Source organism: Biomphalaria glabrata, chromosome 16 (genome assembly GCF_947242115.1).
Source record: "Biomphalaria glabrata chromosome 16, xgBioGlab47.1, whole genome shotgun sequence".
Classification (NCBI taxonomy): domain Eukaryota; kingdom Metazoa; phylum Mollusca; class Gastropoda; family Planorbidae; genus Biomphalaria; species Biomphalaria glabrata.
Window position 1 is genome coordinate 30699210 of NC_074726.1, and position 19094 is coordinate 30718303.

General features: G+C 39.2%; 1 protein-coding gene across 3 annotated transcripts in view; it reads left to right on the forward strand.

Moving 5' to 3' along the window:
• The window catches only part of LOC106079144 (collagen alpha-1(I) chain-like), a 154843-nt gene that overhangs the window by 39642 nt on the left and 96107 nt on the right, over positions 1–19094 (forward strand). For all 3 annotated transcript variants that reach the window (XM_056014457.1, XM_056014458.1, XM_056014459.1), the window contains exon 2: positions 15274–15371. In XM_056014457.1, the coding sequence (XP_055870432.1) occupies positions 15274–15371 (98 nt within the window). The remainder of the gene's footprint in view (positions 1–15273; positions 15372–19094) is intronic.

Here is a 19094-nt window from a genome sequence, read left to right on the forward strand (position 1 = left end):
TCAAGTGTGTCGTCTGACTCTTCCGTTACAACGCATCAAGTGTGTCCGACTCTCTGTTAAAGCTCAATAAGTGTGACTGACATTTCTGTTAAAACTCATTAAGAGTCCGCCAGTCAGTCATTTTCATGTTCTTTCTCTCCACCCCTTCTTTCATTAATACTTTTTTTCCCATCACTACAAATGGAACATCGTATCCTTGACAAAGTTGAAAGGTCATTGCTAATGAAAGCGTAATTCCCAGAATGATCGCGAGCCTGACCTCGCTCCACATTTCAAGGTCAGCTCGTGCTTATCCCTTCCAGGTGTTCACCTGTCTGTTTCGGTGCATGATCAGAATATCTGCATCTCGCTCGATGCTAGATTGATATACATTCACCACATTCTAGATCAAAGCGTCTGTCGTCTGCTGACATGCTTCCCTTATTAGCATGACTCGTCATTCCTCGTGCAGGCTAAACATTAAAAAAAACACAATAGACTCGTGTTGACTACACTGAGCATGGCAGGTCAAAGGTTAAGCTATAATTACACGGCGCTAACCGTAGAATTCTTTGGACAACATTGTCGAATCAATGAACACGTGTTCATCTCATGCATAAATATACATACGTTATATACCAATATAATCCACAGTAGCCGTTGCATCAGAACTTCGTATGGTCTAAAATACTATGATGTCGGATTTTCACTATCTTTTCTAGTTTACGAGATCTTAACGGGACGGACGGACGGACAGACTGACCACACAAAACTAATAGTCTAATCATCTTCTTTTTGAAGTCACGTCTGTATTTTATAAGATAAGGGCGGCACGGATGCCACTACGGCACGTATCAAATTGTTAAAGGTTTTACAGTATTCTCTTATAATAGGGGGCCCTCTGGGCGACGTATTGTAAAAAATCTTATAGGCTACTCATTTAATCCAACACATTTTCCGTAATAATGAAATAGCCTACACCCGTAGGCAGTGCTACTAGATCTAGTAGGCGTTATCCTTATAGGGCCTACATACGTAGTGATTAAAAAGTAAAAGGCCTATATTCCTTATAAGGATATAGTGTCCACTGTATGCATGTGTACACAGCTATCGAAAAATTATCAAACTTGTAATTATTTTGAGAACAGGTAGACCTAGAATTGGTTGTCCAATATATAACATTCAAATTATGGGACGGATGGTATAGAAATGCCCGGGACGATTTCGATACCCAGTCCGCCCCTGATTATCAACCTGTTGAGTAAAGCTGTGCTGAGATATAGCCCCACACAGCTTATCCACAGTCCACACACACACCTTGTATGTGTGTGCATCAAAATCTTGAAATCCTTCTTTCATGAACTTTTAATTAAGAATATTTACAGCATTTGATTAGGCAAATTAAAATTATTTTTTTTTAAATAAAAGTATAAACAGAAAAGAACCGCACAATTGCTGACACATCACTCAATACTGCAAGATTTATCTTCATTTCCTATATAAAACGAAATAAATTAATTATTGCCAATTAATTAACTAATTTGTTAATTTTGTTTTGGTGGATTTTTGGATTGTCTTCGACAATGAATATTTAACCAACGTTTCCGCTTGATCCAAGAATGGAAGCGGTCTGTACGACGTGGCACCCAGCTATTGGTCTAAACTGCCCACAGGTTGTGACGTTGCAGGTCAGTGTTCAGGCCTTCTGTAGCGACTGGTCTCGGTTAAACCATTGAGTTTCAGTAGATCGATACAGGAACTAGATCTCTTAGGTGCGACTTAGACCTGTACTTGTTTCTTAGAAGTCCCAATGTTGACCTACATATTTTGCAACAACTAAAACTGTTGTTTTAGGTGACATTTTGCAGTACTTGTTTCTGATGATTATTGATTTTATTTCTTGTATGTATTTGTATCTTCATTTCATAGTCCCGTAATTAGGACGATATCTGCTTTGACATAGTGTCTAACGATTACAATAGAATACAGTGGTAATCGATTCCAAAAATATGTTTAGATAGCTACTTGATCGCGTGTTGTGCGTTGTCTCGATGGTCCCGGGTTCGAATCCTATCTGCCCCCAAACCCCGTCGTCCTGCTGGAAGTTTCGACTAGGATGAAATAATCTTCCAATCTGAACGAACATTGGAAACATGTCAAATCAAAATAATCGAAATTATATTAGCGCCTTTAGTTCTAGGGAAAACACGGTTGTGGTATTTTGATGGACTGTTTAATATCTTCGAGGTGGGCAAGGGTGCTACAAAGATGTAGGGGGGGGGAGTCAGTGGCGTAGCAATGAATTTGGGGGCCCGGGGAGCTTGACCTCTTCAGGGGTCCCTGCATTTTGAGATTTGACTTCATAACATGAGTGTGGTGACACGGTTTCGTGTGGTCAACCGTGACACACGGTCAAGTTTTGGGAATCGGAGAGTTAGGGGGACTTGCGGCAAGTGACGAGTGTGTAAACAAGAAGAGAGGAAGTCAGCGAGTAAAGTTGGGTATCTGTATATAACGTCTGCCGTGTATATATGTTATGTTGAAATGCTTCACAATAAAAAGGCACTTTAAAGGTAAAGGAACTTGTTTCTTCACAATGAGATAATAGCATAATATTTAATGTAAAAACAAATTTCAGACACTCATTTGGGGACCCCCTCAAGTGGGGGCCCTGGGGCATTTTCAAATTTTGACCCTTTTCTCCCCCCCCCCACCCTAGCTATGCTACTGTTTGGTGGGGGGGGGGGGGCAGTCTTTGATTATTAGGTGTGAGGGTATTTCAACTCCCAGTGGCGCTCATTTTGTGACAATGTTCCCCGGCCTGAGAGGTGTGAATGGCTTCCACGTGTGCTCAACAAGAGAACATACGTTAGCAATTAGTTGAACACGTGACGTGTCGGACAAGTGGCTACTTACCCCCCCCCCCCTCCCCCTCCCTCTGTACAGCCAGGTGAGCAAGGAGCACTCCTCAACACTTTTGTTGGACGTGGGTAGCCTAAAACTTCAAACGTTTTCATCTCCCAGCTCAAGTGCTCACTGTCGGAAATATAATTTTATTCAAATTTTGTTTCCCAGTTATTTGATGATTAAGCAGTAGTAATAACACACACACACACACACACACACACACACACACATTAAAAGGTACACATATTTTTTATCTTCAATATGACAAAAAATGTAGTTTTTAGTCACTAAGAAATCCGTAATAGTCCTTAATCTTCCAACACAAAGACAAATTATTATTTTATTATTATCATTAGTATTATTTGCATTTTAATTAGTTTAAAATTATAAATAGCAGGAAGTTATTTTCTTACTAAAATTAGAATTCACATTTAAAAATGAGCTAATGGAGTTCAGTATTGGCATCTATCTTGAACTACATCTTGCTTCATGAAGAGTACTAGACTGCTTTACTGGTCTACAAGCCATCGATTCTTTTACCATTAATTGTACAATGATGATAATAATAATAATAATAACGAAACTCGACCCTGACAGCGCCAGAGAATGAATGCTCATTCGTTCCTTTAACAATGTTTTCATCTAGCGCATCTTTCATGCTTACAGCATCATGGTCCAATCCCTTTTGTTGGCAAGTGGGGAGAGGGGATATCTGCAGGGGCGTAGCTAGGAATTTTCTATCGTTTGGGGGCCCTGAGGGGGGGGGCTTGACCTCTTTTGGGGGTCCCTGCGTTTTGCGTAATATTTAATTTTAAATGGTAAAAAACATTCATTAGGGAGCCCCCCCTCAAATGGGGGCCCGCGGGATTTTCAAATTCTCCCCTCCCCCCCCCTAGCTACGCCACTGGGTATCTGAGAGAAGGCTTCCGTTCTGACTTTAGGGTTAGGCGCTCAGTGAACACAACTATGCTCGTGTCGGGATTCAAACTCGAGCCCCCTTGTTAGGCAGTTTAGCCGTAGCGGTTTTGGCCTGTGAGCCGCGCACCCCAATACTAGTTAAGCGCTTTGCATTAATGGTCATCATAGATCAGGGATGTCAAAACTACGTTCCCCGGACTATATCTGGCACGTGACTTGGCACTGGCCACCCTTCCCCTTTTTCACTGTAACCACTGAAGCCTTTGATAATCGTTTCTATAGGCTTCAACAAATTTTTTTTTCCGTGATGTGGCTCGCGACACATATATCAGAAATATGTGGCCCCCAAATCGAAAAAAGTTGGGAACCCTTGTCGACACCATAGACTTTCGTACACACCATTAAGTTACGCGACACACCATTCAGATACGCGACACACTATTAAGACTTAGCACTCAAAATCTATTTATAAACACCATCAAGTTCCACAACAGCATAGATTCTAGATAGACATAGACGCCAATAAATTTTCATTACAACAGATGCTGATTAAAAAGAACAAGAAATTTATCAGTTAAAAACCTTCAATATTCTCAGTCTATTATAACAATTTGACTTTGAAGAAGTGTTTTGGGCAGTGGCATAGCTAGGAATTTGCCATCACTCGGGGGGCCCGGGGGGGTGACCTCTTTGGATGCTTCTGCATTTTGCATAATATTAATAGCGGTGGCCAGGGGGATTTTAAAATTTTCCCCTCCCTCCCCCCCCCCCCCCCCACCATTGCTACGCCTCTGGGATTTATTACGTGTACGACGTTGATATAACTAATGCAGGGGAATTATAATAATGAAACCACATTAAAGCATTGTCATATTTTGTTTTTCGCTCTGTGGGTTTATGGCGGAAGGAACAATATATAATAAATTAACAATTAAAATCGTTGTGTGACGCTTCAACCAGAGCCAAGAAAGAATCTCTGCTTTGCTGGTTGTCAGGGTGGTTGTTTATTCGGTCAGACTATATCAACGCCACTCGCTTATCAAGAAACATGAAAAGGACCAAGATGCCTGTGTGTAGTCGCTGAATGAACTCTTCTATGTTGTGTCTGTTCTATTTATGTGAATGTTTCTGTTGTGTTGTCTTTATATGAGAAAAGGAGTCCTTGTAATCACAACACATTTCCGTAAGGATCATTAAAGCCGTCTTAGTCTTATTAGTATAATAGTAGGTATTTCCTATACCATTCATTGTGTGATGGTCTAGCGCTTTAGTTTCGAACGATAGATTATTGTTAGACTTTGTCAGTTGTGTGACGCTTCAACCAGAGCCAAGAAAGAATCTCTGCTTTGCTGGTTGTCATGGTGGTTGTTTAATATGAGTATAATAGTGTGTGTTTCCTATACCATGTGACAGTCTAGCCGCTTTAGTTTCGAACGATAGATTCTTGTTAAGACTTTGTCAGTTGTGTGAACTAGTTTGATTACAGATCTACCGAGACCAAGTCCTCCCTTCCTCTCTGTGCTTCTGCGTTTGTTGAATGAAAAATTTACACGCTTGACCTTGTACAACAAATAAGAAAACAATTCCATCAGTTTCCTCACATCAGATGTTTCTCTTCTGACATAATCGTCTGCCTGTTCCGATAAATCTCGCACCAGCAACTTCAATGCACGTTTAACGACGTTTTTTGGCGGGAATACATCGTGGAAACAAAAATTGTCATTAAAACGTCATTACCGTCGTCTGCCAAGGAAAGTTCAAAGTTCACACAACGTTATAGACCTCGTTTCATCCTCGTTGGGTTTCCCCATGCTGGCTGCTCTAGACAAAATAAACTATAAATGTACTGTCATCTGTTTCAAAAATTGTCTTATGCTAGTTACCTGTCGATAAAAAAATAAAAACTTTGTTAGTACCGGCTTAGCTATAAGAGCAATATATTTTTTTTTAATTAAAAAAAAATTATATTGAGTGAAATTGCATCAATTAATTTCAATCAATCATGTAATTTTTTTTTTGTTTAACACAGATCTAGACTTACAAAAATAAACCTGTGGGATTGAACATATTTTTAGCGCTCCCGAAAGGGGAAAAGACGCTATTTTTTAGATTTTTTGTCTAAAAAATATATTTTTTTACAATTGTATTTTGAAGTTACGTAAGGTCTGTCATTCTAACTACTATATTTAGAAAAAAAACATTTTTAAAGAGAAAAAAATTATTTAGCACGCATATAAGTGGTTCTTAATTTTAAACAAGAATTAGTAAGAAGTTTTTAATATTATTGCATGAACTGCGGAGCCACAGACATGCCATGGAACTCTTAACTAAAGGAGTTTATTTTTTTTATTTTTTTTTACGGAAATGTTTTTTTTTTTTACTTGAGGCTTTGAATAAGAGATTGGCCCTTTACAAAACAATCAGATTATAAGACATCAGTTAGGCCAGGTTCACATCTAATTTTACATTCACTTACGTCTGCTGGACCGTTGGGGCACCACACAAGATTTGTCAACCTTATTTCTCCATTCTTCTCTGTCATTGGCCTTTGATAGAATTTCATTCTGATATTCTTTCTGAAAATATTGAAACCTGCCCTATTACCTGCCTGGGTAGACCACTTCGGGGGCCGATTTTGAGTTTGTGTTTCCACACAAACTGTTCTTTGTAACCTTGTTAATGAATAGTTTTTGTTTATCGCAACTTTCATGCTTATAGCATACAAAGTACGCTACGGTCCTATCACATTTGTAAACCAGTTGTCAACTTGCCATGAATATACACTGTGAATGTATAATGGTGATTTGATATATTCAAGCAGTGTATGCAAGTGTGTGTGTATAGGTTTTGTGTGTGAATGTTATTCGTATTTGCATCTATATTGTTATTGTTACAGTAGTTACGCTGAGGTGGTCAATTGTAGTCGAAACCAAAGACCATTTAATTGGACCAATAAAATTATCTGATGTCATATTGTCTTATCTTAAGTAAAACCTGGACACTGACCAAGACAACCGAAAATCTATTACATACCTGGAAACGGACAATTCTCAGGAAAATCTTTACCTTTACCTATCACTTAGTCTTTTGGACGTTGGGGCACCATGCAAGATTCGTCTACCGTCTTTCTCCATTCCTCCCTTTCTTTTGCCTTGTTTAAAACTTCTACCAATGGTACGCACGTCCATTCTTTTATGTTATCCTCCCATCGCTTTCTCTGTCTGCCTCTTCTTCTTTTCCTGGTACAGTTCCCTGAAGGAAGGTCTTTGCGAGCCCCGTGGATTTCGTAATATGGCCATATATTTTTAAGCTTGCGTTTCCTTACAATAGTTAGCAGGAAAATCTATGGTGCTATATATGATGGAGCGGGGTGGGGAACGCGCACTCTCCATGAGGTATATCAGTTGTTTGAAGACACACCGATAGTGACAAAAATAAAAAGAAAAAGAACAGGCTTTGCTGGACAGGTCACCTTGAAAGAATGTCATAGAGCAGTGGAGCGAAAATTGTATTCAGGCTAAAACCAAAAGGCAGGCGACCTTAAGGCAGACCCCGAATGCGATGGATTGATGATGTGGAGGCAGAGCTACAACAGATTGGGGTTAGGGCGTGGAGACGAAGGGCCCAGGAAGGGTCTGAATGGAGGGATGTGTTGAGACAGGCAATAGCCCCCCCTCCTCATGGGCTGTAGCGCCACTGGGATGGATATGATAAATTCTCTATAAGTCTTAAGTGTTTGACGTTGAGAGGGCAGCCTCCCCCCCCCTTTCCCCTTACACTCGCAGATTAAAGGGACCACTAACATTATACAAGAGTTTGGTACCATCATATTAAACAAGAGTTAACACCATCACTGGAGACTCGAGTGTGGTCTTCCATCCCAAAGGAGGTCAGGGAACTTGTTTTCCGCTGACATTTATTTCCTTTGACTCGAATGCCTCCCCGCCCCCCGCCCCGTTATGTCTTACTCTGAACAAGTCTACTGCGATTAGTGAAACAATTCACTTTTGTCAACTTGTCTAATCTTCTGCCGAAACATAATCTCGATGACAAAATGGCGGAGAGCACTACAGACGTGTCGCAGACGATAAGAAATAATAATAAAAAAAAAAAAGGTGGCCAGGAAAAACAACAAGTTTGAAGGCATGGGGCTTGCCTGTGGTCCATTTTGTTTCTTCTTATCTTTATTGCTCTCATTTCTTATGCGCTGGAAGGCTCAAAGTATCCACCCCTTTTTCAATGATGATTTTAATGTAATGCAATTATGACGACATTTTTTCCTCAATCTCTCTTATTTATTTTTTTTTTTTTTTTAAAGGAAACCTCAGAATTTGCGCTATTCAGTTTTAGCTTTATCATCATAGGAATCCTTGGGCTTTATGCCTCTTTTCTTTGCCTCTTTTTTGGGCTTTATATGCCTCTTTTATGGGCCATCTTGCCTCTTTTGTGGGCTTTTTTTTTTTTTTTTTTTTTTTTTTTTATAGATTTCATAGCGGCATTATTCAATTATAAGAATTTCTGCGTCCCATTGCTAAATAGAATACGTTTAAGTAAAATTTTTGGTTTATGATGTAAAGAATTATTCACACAATTTCATTGTAAAAAAAAAAAAAAAAAACCGACATAAAAATAATAAATCATCTAAAAGTGGAGACGTCTTAGATAACTGGTTTTAACTGGTTTACACCTTGGCACTACATTATAACTAAATAAACAAATTTAGAACAAATTGGATATAGAATAAGAGTGTTGGGGGAATAGTCGAGATTAATGGGAGCCGACCTGTAGTTTCAACACAACACACGATTGGGGATAGGCACACGTAATAGAAACGTTTTTTCCGAAGATTATTACACGTTTTGCATGCCTCAGCAGTTAAACATTATAAATGAGTTTAACATAAGTTTAACATAAGTTTAACACAAGTTTAACATAAGTTTGACATAAGTTTAACATGAGTTTAACATAAGTTTAACATGAGTTTAACATAAGTTTAACATAAGTTAAACATGAGTTTAACATAGGTTTAACATGAATTTAACATGAGTTTAACATAAGTTTAACATAAGTTTAACAGTGGCGATTGTGTGACTGAACGTATTATCTGGCTAGACATCCGTTATACTAAGGGGAAAAAATGCCATTTAGAAAGGCAAATTGAATAATAACATCGTGTCATAATATCAGCAATCCTACGCTCTTCTCACTCGACCACCCAATTAGCGAAATAGCCATTCTTTCTAAAAAAAATAAGCGCAACATATTTTGATGCAATTTTTAAGTTAAAATTTTCTGCTCTTAATAATTAAAAATGTTCCTAATTACTTTCTGCGCGTATCTGTGTGTAAATCTAGTCATATATGTATATAGTTCGTCCATCGTGGTTCGATGAAGACCACTTTTGTCATCCAGGGGTCTGAGGGCTTTGCACTGGGGTTTTATGCCTCCTCATGTGGCTGGTGAGACCTATGTGAGCCCGAAATGTTCGGTTGAGCAGGTTTTTCCAGCTGGAGCTAGCTGCTTTTTTTTCTCTGACGCTTTTCTTCTGCCAGCGCTGCTCTTGGCTGATTCTATGCTTTTATCGATTCATTATGTTATGGATTGAGCGTACCTCGAGTCTTTCGATATTTTTCTGTTATGTGGATGGGGTTTGAAAGGGCGGAAGGACAGTATTCCTTTTGCGCCATGGGCTTCCTTTTGGCGTAACTATTCAATACATGATTTGAAAAGATTTGCATATGTAATAAATAGTTTTATAACTTAACTTCCGGTGGCGGGTGAAAATAAAATGTTGTAAAAATATTCCTTGACCTAATTCCAGGCATTTTTTTTTTAAACTGTCGGTGCTAGTCTGGTGAAAGGTGATTTGGGGGGGGGGCGAGCCAACGAAATAATCTAAATAACAAAATATGTATTCGTGTAGCAGACAGACAAGTGTGCCACGTATGTTCCAGGAGCCGTGGAGCGTGTCCAGAGATCTCGTCTCTTGTTTCGTCTGCCGCTGACAGAGGAATGTGTGTCACTTGTTGAGATGTGTCTCTATGCACAGGATAGAACGATGGGAAGAGGATGTGGAGAAGAATTGCAAAAAAAAAAACAGTGAAAGAGAGAGAAGAGGTCACACCTTCCAAGACATGTTGCCTCATTGAAGAAGTGTTGTCACATTGAAGAAGTGTTGTCTCATTGAAGAAGTGTTGTCACATTGAAGAAGTGTTGCCTCATTGAAGAAGTGTTGCCTGATCGAAGAAGTGTTGTCTCATTGAAGGAATGTTGCCTCATTGAAGAAGTGTTGCCTCATTGAAGAAGTATTGTCTCATTGAAGAAGTGTTGTCTCATTGAAGAAGTGTTGCCTGATCGAAGAAGTGTTGTCTCATTGAAGAAGTGTTGTCTCATTGAAGGAATGTTGCCTCATTGAAGAAGTGTTGTCTCATTGAAGAAGTGTTGTCTCATTGAAGAAGTGTTGTCTCATTGAAGAAGTATTGCCACATCCAAGAAGTGTTGTCACATTGAAAAAGTGTTGCCTCATTGTAGAAGTGTTGCCTCATTGAAGAAGTGTTGTCTCATTGAAGAAGTATTGCCACATCCAAGAAGTGTTGTCACATTGAAAAAGTGTTGCCTCATTGAAGAAGTGTTGCCTCATTGAAGAAGTGTTGCCTCATTGAAGAAGTGTTGTCTCATTGAAGAAGTATTGCCTTGTCGAGGGACTGTGGTCCTGTTTTAAGACCGTCACACTAATTACTTCTCTGAGAGCTTATTTTAGTTCAGGTGCTAATTCTTAATCCGTTGCATGTTCAGTTCATGTCGCCCCCCCCCCTCGATCCTGTATGGAAGTCATTACCCTATTTTTATTTCTCTATTTTTCAACACTCCAGTATCATCAGGGCGCCCAACCGTGGTGTCTCAAAGCTTATTATAACAACGCAGTATGCTCCTGTTCTGTGGGGACTTAGGTTCTTGAAGAATTGGACTAACAAAATTTCTGTTATCGATTTGAACCCAGGACTCTTCGTGTAGTCTTTTGTCTTCTCCACCAACCTGGTGTTGATGATTTGCACATACAGATTATAAGAAGTCCAACGGGTTACAATGAATGGAGTTAGTCTTATAGTAGCATGCGGATACTATACGTCTGTGTGTGTGTTCGCATGTCGAATCGTGGATCATTTTGGTTAACGTAAACTCACACACATCACCGATTCGTCACACACACACACACACTATGCTAAGAGAAAGGGGGATAAGCACCAAAACAAAAGAAAGCGCTATGGGGAAAGAATTGAAAAAAAAAGTAGTGGGTTGGGGGGGGGGGCGTTAAACAAAAGTGAGATGGGCCAGAGGCGGCGGGGAGGGGGGGGGGGCGTTCTGTTTGTGTTTATGCGGAAGGAGCGTTCTGTTTGTGGGGAGGATTGTCCCAGTTTGTAACAAGCCTGTGCTTTGACTTAATATATAGGTCATGTTGACGGCCGTGTGGGAGGAGGTAGATAGGTCAGGGGCTCTCACACTTTGGGAAATGATAGCTCGTTTAGAAATATGGGTATTTCTTAATGACTGGTGGAGATATACATACCATGTCACCAAATGTAAGGTGTCTGCAATACTTTCATTTTGCTACACAAATCATTGCATTTCATGGCTGCCTGTGTGTGTGTGGTATGCGCTCTGGACTGTCGCCTCGAGTGTCTCGGTTCGAACCCTGCCAGTTACTACCCCCCCCCCACACACACACACTGCTATTCTGCAAAATGGGGGGGGGGGGGTTGCTAGGATGTAATAATCTTCAATCCTGAAGGAACACCCCGAAACATGTAAAACAAACAAAACAACAATGAAACACAAAAGATAGTTCTAGATCATTGATTAATCTTAGAGGGCAATTAATAAAAAAAAATATATAAAAAATACAGTTGGACTTTTATAGGAGTTGCCCCGCTTATGTTGTCAATCAGTTATGTCACTAAGACATTGATACTAATCCATTTATTGGAGACTGTTTGGTCGAGCAGCATGCGCCTCATACTATCGTCCCGATGGTCTTGAGTTGGGGAAAAAAAAAAGCTCAATGTCATCCTCCACCCTGGCGTCCGGGAATTTCCGGGAAAAGCCCACTGTCACACTCTGGCGTCCGAGAATTTCCGAAAAAAAACAAAAAAAAAAAACAATGTCATCCCCCTGGCGTTTCTGAATTTCCGAAAAAAGAAAAGCGCAAAATCTTTTAAAAAACAAAGTATGTTGCGTATTAATTGAATACATGTCTTGACTGTCTTTCAACGAGTTTTCCTAAAAGTAACTATGGAGCATATTTTACAGATTTGAACAAGTATTTTCGAGAGTGGATTTTTTTCCATTGCTTGTTGATATGTTTGCCATGGTTGCAAAAAACTTACTTCCGGAAAAGTGCCGGAGTGAGCTAGTTAAATGAATCAACGGACGAAATATTTTCACAAAGCTCGATATGTTTAACTCTCTCCACTTAACTCACTCCGCTTAACTCTCTCCGCCTGCCTGGCAGGATTCTCTTTCACGTTTTTTTTTTCTCTGCCACTTTCCATTCTCGGATCATGTTGAAACTTTACACCATTATTCATTGTCGATGGCAATACATGAATCAATATTTTTAAAAAACAACAACAAAAAAATTAGTTAATAAATTAGTGGTAATCAGTGGGAAGCGTGGTCGAGAGGCCAAGTAACCTTGATATATGAAAGACATAATTCATCTATTTAATCAAAGAAATTTGTTTTATATAGAAACGTAGAAATAAATCTTACAGTATTTAGAGAAATTGTAGTAATTTAGCGTCACTTTCCCTTATTTACATTATGTTTATGAACATTTTTTTAAATATATTTCCTTGCTTTTTTTTTTAACCTAAATGGTTGCCAGTGGCTGTCTGGTCAAGTAGTATGCTTCGGGCTGTTGTGGTGATTGTCCCAAGCTCATATCCTACACGCCGTCATCTCGTACTTTCCTGTTGGAGGTTTGAGATGGGGTGTAACAATCTTCATTTCTGGACGAACGTCCAAAATTGAAGAAAAAAAACGACTTTTTGCGAAACTCTGCGGTCGTGGGTCCCAGTGTATCTATGAGAACCTCTGTGCTCGTGGGTCCCAGTGTATCTGTGATCACCTCTACGGTCGTGGGTCGCAGTGTATCTGTGAGAACCTCTGCGGTCGTGGGTCCCAGTGTATCTGTGATCACCTCTACGGTCGTGGGTCGCAGTGTATCTGTGAGAAACTCTGCGGTCGTGGGTCCCAGTGTATCTGTGTCCAGATTCAGTACGTGACTGTTATCGTTTTTAGATCTTTCTGGAGAGTTGTTTTGGTGTCAGAGGCGGGACAATTGTTTTCGGAAAATTGCAAACGAACGGGAAGGAGAGAGGAAAAGACACAGCTGGAGTGGCACCTTCGACACGGAGGTCACGGCTGGAGTGACTAGATCTAGAGTGTAGCCTGAGGTCATAAGGTCATTGGTGTTGTTATATTTCTACGACCACACACTTAGCCGTATTGAATAACGTTGGCTAACTCCCCCCCCCCTTTTCCCCCCATCTCCAAGTAATTGTATCCTGTATCGCGTTCAGGACCTCTTTTTAGGGATAATTTCCGGCCTGACGTTTCACTTCTGTTTTTATATGCGCTAAAAATAGAAATAGGTTAGAATGATTTAAAAAAAAAAAAAAAAAAAAAAGTTTTTCCTTGTGGGTCAAATAACATTTCAGTGATTGAAAGACAGTATTTTAAATTTTATACTGACAACGAAAACGCACAGACAAATAGGAAAACCTTACTGCGTGGTGGCTGAATGGTAAAGCGCCGAGGGGGGTCTCGGATACGAAATTCGGTGAAGACTGGCATTTTGAATTTCGGGATCTACTGACGTCCCTGGGTCCAGCCAACTCTTAAGACGTTAAGGAGGTAAAACTGGTAAAACCCACATGATGCCACCTTTAAACGCTGGCCATAGACATGATCTGTCTTATGGTATCTTATATAATACAGACGTTACTTCAAAAAAGAAGATGATTACGTCCTACGCGTCATGCATTTAGTCATGCATATTAACCAATGACTTAAATTCTGCCAAGTCACTGGTTTTCCAGGCTAGCTCAGGCAACCCATTCCATGCTCTAATAGCACTAGGGAAGAAGGAGTATTTGTACAAATTTGTCCTAGCATATGGGACGAGGAATGGGCCTTTATCGTGTCTTTCAAAGTATTTTATTAAATTTTGTCTTCTAAATCAAAAGGTCTGGGGGAACTTAACTAGCGTTTATATATATATATATATATATATATATATATATATATAAGCGACCCAAACCCTTTTGTTACAGTACAGCGTTTTTCTTTCTCTCCTATAATGAAGAAATAAATGTTTATTTTACATATTACAAATTATTGGCAATGTTTTGGTATTTGTCATATGAATATTGTGTTTAAAACGTGGCCTACGGGTACTGCCTACGTGTTTACTGTGGAACACAAACTCATTATCTTGATTTGTTTTGTTGTTTTATTAGTTACTTTGTGTACAGTTGCGTTAAAATACTTCTTCTGTATGTATAGTTTATTCTTGTGATGGTCAACGCTTTTTCGTATTCACGTGCAAGATCAAAACTTTTGGTAATTATTGTGACTGACTTAATGACTAATTCCTGTAGACCCCCAGGGCCGCAACCACACCTCTCCACTTAACACGGTTCTGAGTAGCTTTCTTCATCTGTTTCCGCGCCATTCCAGTATCCTCATCTTCACCGATGACCGACTTCTTGGGTCTGCCCATTTTTCCTTTCGGATTCTAATAGAGTGCCTGATTTGCAACATTGGGACTTGGTTTTCTCAAGGCTGTGTCCTATCCAGCTCCACTTCCGCTTTTTTAATATCTTTGGCTGTGGGTGGTCGCTTGGTTCTTTCCCACAAGTTGATTGTAGGTATCTTTTCAGGCACCTAATTCCCCAATATCCGGTGTAGTCATCTGTTGTCGAAGGTAAAAAAGTACAGTTCTCCTTTCAGACCTTGTGGTCTTATTGGCCAGATGATGTAAATGTCATCTGTTTCTGTGGCCTACGGCTAACGAGGGTTTCATGTGGCTAGCACAACGACCAACCGCCAACTAATGTCAGGTGCCCATTAGAGCTGAGTGGACCCCAGTCTTCACCAGGATTCGAAACCCGGACCCCAGTTCGGAAGCAAAGCGCTTTACCGCTCAGCCACCGCGCCTCCGCTCTGGAGCATATGAAGAATAAAATGTATTTAATAAATATAAATATGTAAATTTCTTTTCCTGACTGGACGTGTAAAAAAAAAGTTATAAAATCTTTTATTATAATTTATCTTGTCAACTTCTGCACAAGACGGTTAATTTTAGAGGCCCTCGAAAATGGAAAAGCTGGTGTTAAATGTGTGTAGTCTATCTGTCCGTCTGTCTGTTCAAGAGTAGGTCTAATAATTGTGTATTTTACTTTCCAGGTGGCCCTGGTCAAGTCGGACCACTCTCAACTTTGGATTAGCACTTCTTTTTCTATTAGTTCCTTTGATATCGTCACAACGAGACAGCGGCTTCTCAGGTAAGTCAAAAGTGTCTATACTCACCGCTTTCACGTGCTGCCTAAGTTGCATTCTACAACTTTGTCTATCATACGTTTATAAATTTTTTTATTCAAGTCATCTAATACCTAAATTATTACGTAATTGTCTTTGTCATGTAATACATCGCACATTATATTTCACAATTACACTCATACATTCTATTTTCTATTCCAGTCATCTAAGGCACTATATATTTTATTACATAATTGGCTTTGTACAATATTCAACCCAATACAAGTTTATACGTACAAAGATAACTCTCTGTCTGTCTGTCTGTCTATCTGTCTGTCTGTCTGTCTCTCTCTCTCTCTTCTAACTCTGAAATCGCGGTCCTACGTTGTTTAACATGTAAACGACCCTTGACCAGGTAGTGGGTGTGGTCTAATTTGGCGCACTTAATACCAATGACGTGTAAAGAACAATTTACGGATATTTTTACAAAGCTTCCATCATCTCACTCAGTCTAGTACAACATTTGAACGCTTTCCCCCCCCCCCTACCATTTCCCATTCTCGGATCATGTTAAAACTTCGCACAATTATTCATTGAACCTGACAAGACATGAATCAAACAAATTAACCAATTACTTAATTAATTGTTGGTGATTAATTATTTTGTTTGATATGGAAATAAGGGAAATAAATGCTACTTAATGCTTATTACGTTTTGACACTTTTTTTTTCTCCCAGTTCCCATTCTCGGATCAAGTTGAAATTCAGCATGATTATTCATAGTCGATAACGATACACGAATCAATACGAAAATAAAAATTATCGATCATTTAGTACTTATTAAAAGATTTTTTTTATATAGCAGAAAGGAAGCTAAACCCTATAATTTTCAGATAAATGGCAGTAATTAGCGGTTATTTCCTTAAATAGGCTTTGTTTTATATAGTATTCTTTGTTTTATATTCATATTGCTTGCTATTTTAACCTGATCAGTATTCCGTTATGAGATGGTGCAGAAGAGCACATTTACATGACATCCATGAAAATACAACGACTGCAAATCACCATTTAACATATTGCAGAGTTATGCAAAATAAAATCATTTTACATTTTTTTTTAAATCTTCAGAAAACATTAGAAAAATATGGTACTATGGTTTTGCATAAAATAATTTCATTAAAAAAAATAACGTAAAGACAATAATTACTTTTATTTATTTTATTTGACTAGACGTAGTTTTCAATTATTAGCTCTACTTGTCTTCTAGAGCCACACGAGTATCGGTAACCATAGTTTGGTCACCCCTGTCACTAGATATTCCCACCAACACATTCCTAGACGGCTCTTCTGTTTCAACTCGACATTGACTATTGAAACATGAAGCTTTTCTTCACACCTATAATCTGAGTGTATTAAAAACCCAGACTTTGTTAGGTGACGCTAGACTTGTAAGAGGGGTATATAGTGCAGAAGTAGGTGGCTGAACGTGGATCGTTGGATCAAATATCTCTGCCTGTGCTTTTTTTTTTTTTTTTGTTTGTCTAGGGTTACGAGACATTCGACAAAAGGAGGACATGTCCTCATTTTTTGGAGTCCTACGTTCGTCAGGCATTTGCCTTAATTGCGAAAATGCCTGGCTTTAGTTCTATTGTTAACTTCAATTGCATTTTATCCATCAATCTTGAATTCACCAATCGTAATCAAACAACATTGAGTCACGTGTTTTTCTATCTCTTCTATACAAATTACGATCTAATTTTAATCAACAATGGTTATCACGTGACAGTTTGTTTTTTTCGTTGTTTTATCAATATTATCACGTGGCCGTTCCATTTGGTGAGTGAGGCCCATTTAATCTGGTTCAAGTAGGCATATTCGAACTCAATCGGATTTCAGAATGTAATTTCGACAACGTCTTTCGTATTTTCAGGGCAGTTCTAAAGAAACCTGTTACTCAGAGCTTCTGAAGATCAGTGATTTTTCTTTCGCATTGTTAGTCAAGCATTGTCTTATCTTTTTTTTTTATGTCCTCTATTGTTTTGTCCTCCTTTGGGCGTACATGTGTCCGGTACCTCTTTGTCGGACATTGTGCTGATTTCGTGTGTGTGAGTGAGTTTACTCAAATTCCGGCTATGCTCATCCTTCAGCCCGCGAGAACATCCGGTCAGCTTCAGAGCTTTTGAGCGCCTCGCCTCTGCACGTTCTATATTTGGGGCGCGTGTAAAGGTTAACAATCGTCTGATTCCCCTCCCTTTCCTGACCCGATGCCACGCCGAGGCGCCAGAAATGCAACTCCACGATTCTATATTTAATACTTTTAACCTTTTCAACCCAGAAATTTGTTCACTGGAAATCAGAGGCTCTCGCGAACTTCTGACACCGAGATTTGCAGAATACCTTCATTGTTAAATCTTACCCTTTAACACTAAGAGTGAAAAACACTTTTATTTAACACTGAGGGAGAAAAACACTTTTATTTAACACTAAGAGAGATAAACACTTTTATATTTAGTGATATTATTGGTTGAAAAGGGAAGGGCCCCGAGAAGCTCGTTCGTATCTGTTAAAAGATGCAGTTGTAGTGCACTGAATTAGTTTGGGAACCGCTGTTTTCAGATAAATAAAGCGTCAGTTGTAGAGGGGAAAAAAAAAGAGGCTCTGTTTCAGCTGATGGCTGTAGAATCAAACTTTGTCTTTGATGTTTCTTGAATGACATTCTCCACGTGTAAATACAAAAACAAGGTGAAACGTATCTGATAAGTCTAAATCAGGGGTTCTCAACCTGTGGGTCGCGACCCCCTTGGGGGGTCGATTGACGATTTGCCAGGGGTCGCCAAAGACCATTGAATAAATGGATTGGTATTGTCTATTCTTCTATTGCTGTGTGTGTGTGCGAAGGGGGGGGGGTCGCGGTTAAGTGGGGGATTGTAAAAAAGGGGTCGCCGAGCATAAAAGGTTGAGAACCGCTGGTCTAAATGATGTAGCTGGAATCGACGAATCGCAAAAAAACTGCTTTTACTTTGATGTCATATAAATATAAAAAAAATAAAAAACTTTCGAAGCTGTTCAGCTGACTGAATGAGATTTGTTTGCGCTAGTTGATAAATTATACAGGTGAAGACATTGGAACCAGGATTCGTGCTCTATCTCCTTCACCACATCACTCAGTCGATTTATTCTCTTCATCTATCTGTCTATCTATGTGTCTGTCTGTTTGCCTATCTATCTATCTATCTATATATCTGTCTGTCTGTTTGCCTATCTATCTATCTATCTATCTATCTATCTATCTATCTATCTATCTATCTATCTATCTATCTATCTATCTATCTATATGTCTGTCTGTCTGTCTGTCTATCTATCTATCTATCTATCTATCTATCTATCTTTCTATCTATCTATCTATCTATCTTTCTGTCTGCTTGCCTATCTATCTATATATCTTATCTTATCTGTCTGTCTGTCTGTCTGTCTGTCTGTCAGTCTGTCTGTCTGTCTGTCTACCTATTTACCAATCAATCTATCAATGAATTATCTAATCTACTTTTCTTTCTCTATATCATTATGTTGGCGTGTGTAAAATCGGTATGCTAAAAATATAAGAAATCAAAATTTGATCCGCCTTAAAGGTTTGCGTGTTCCGTGCATCGCCTACGCTCATAATTGTCACGTGATGTGAAGCCCAGGACTCTGCCAGCCTTAACAAATCTAATCAAATCGCTTTATTAGTTTAAATTCGTGTTTAAAACA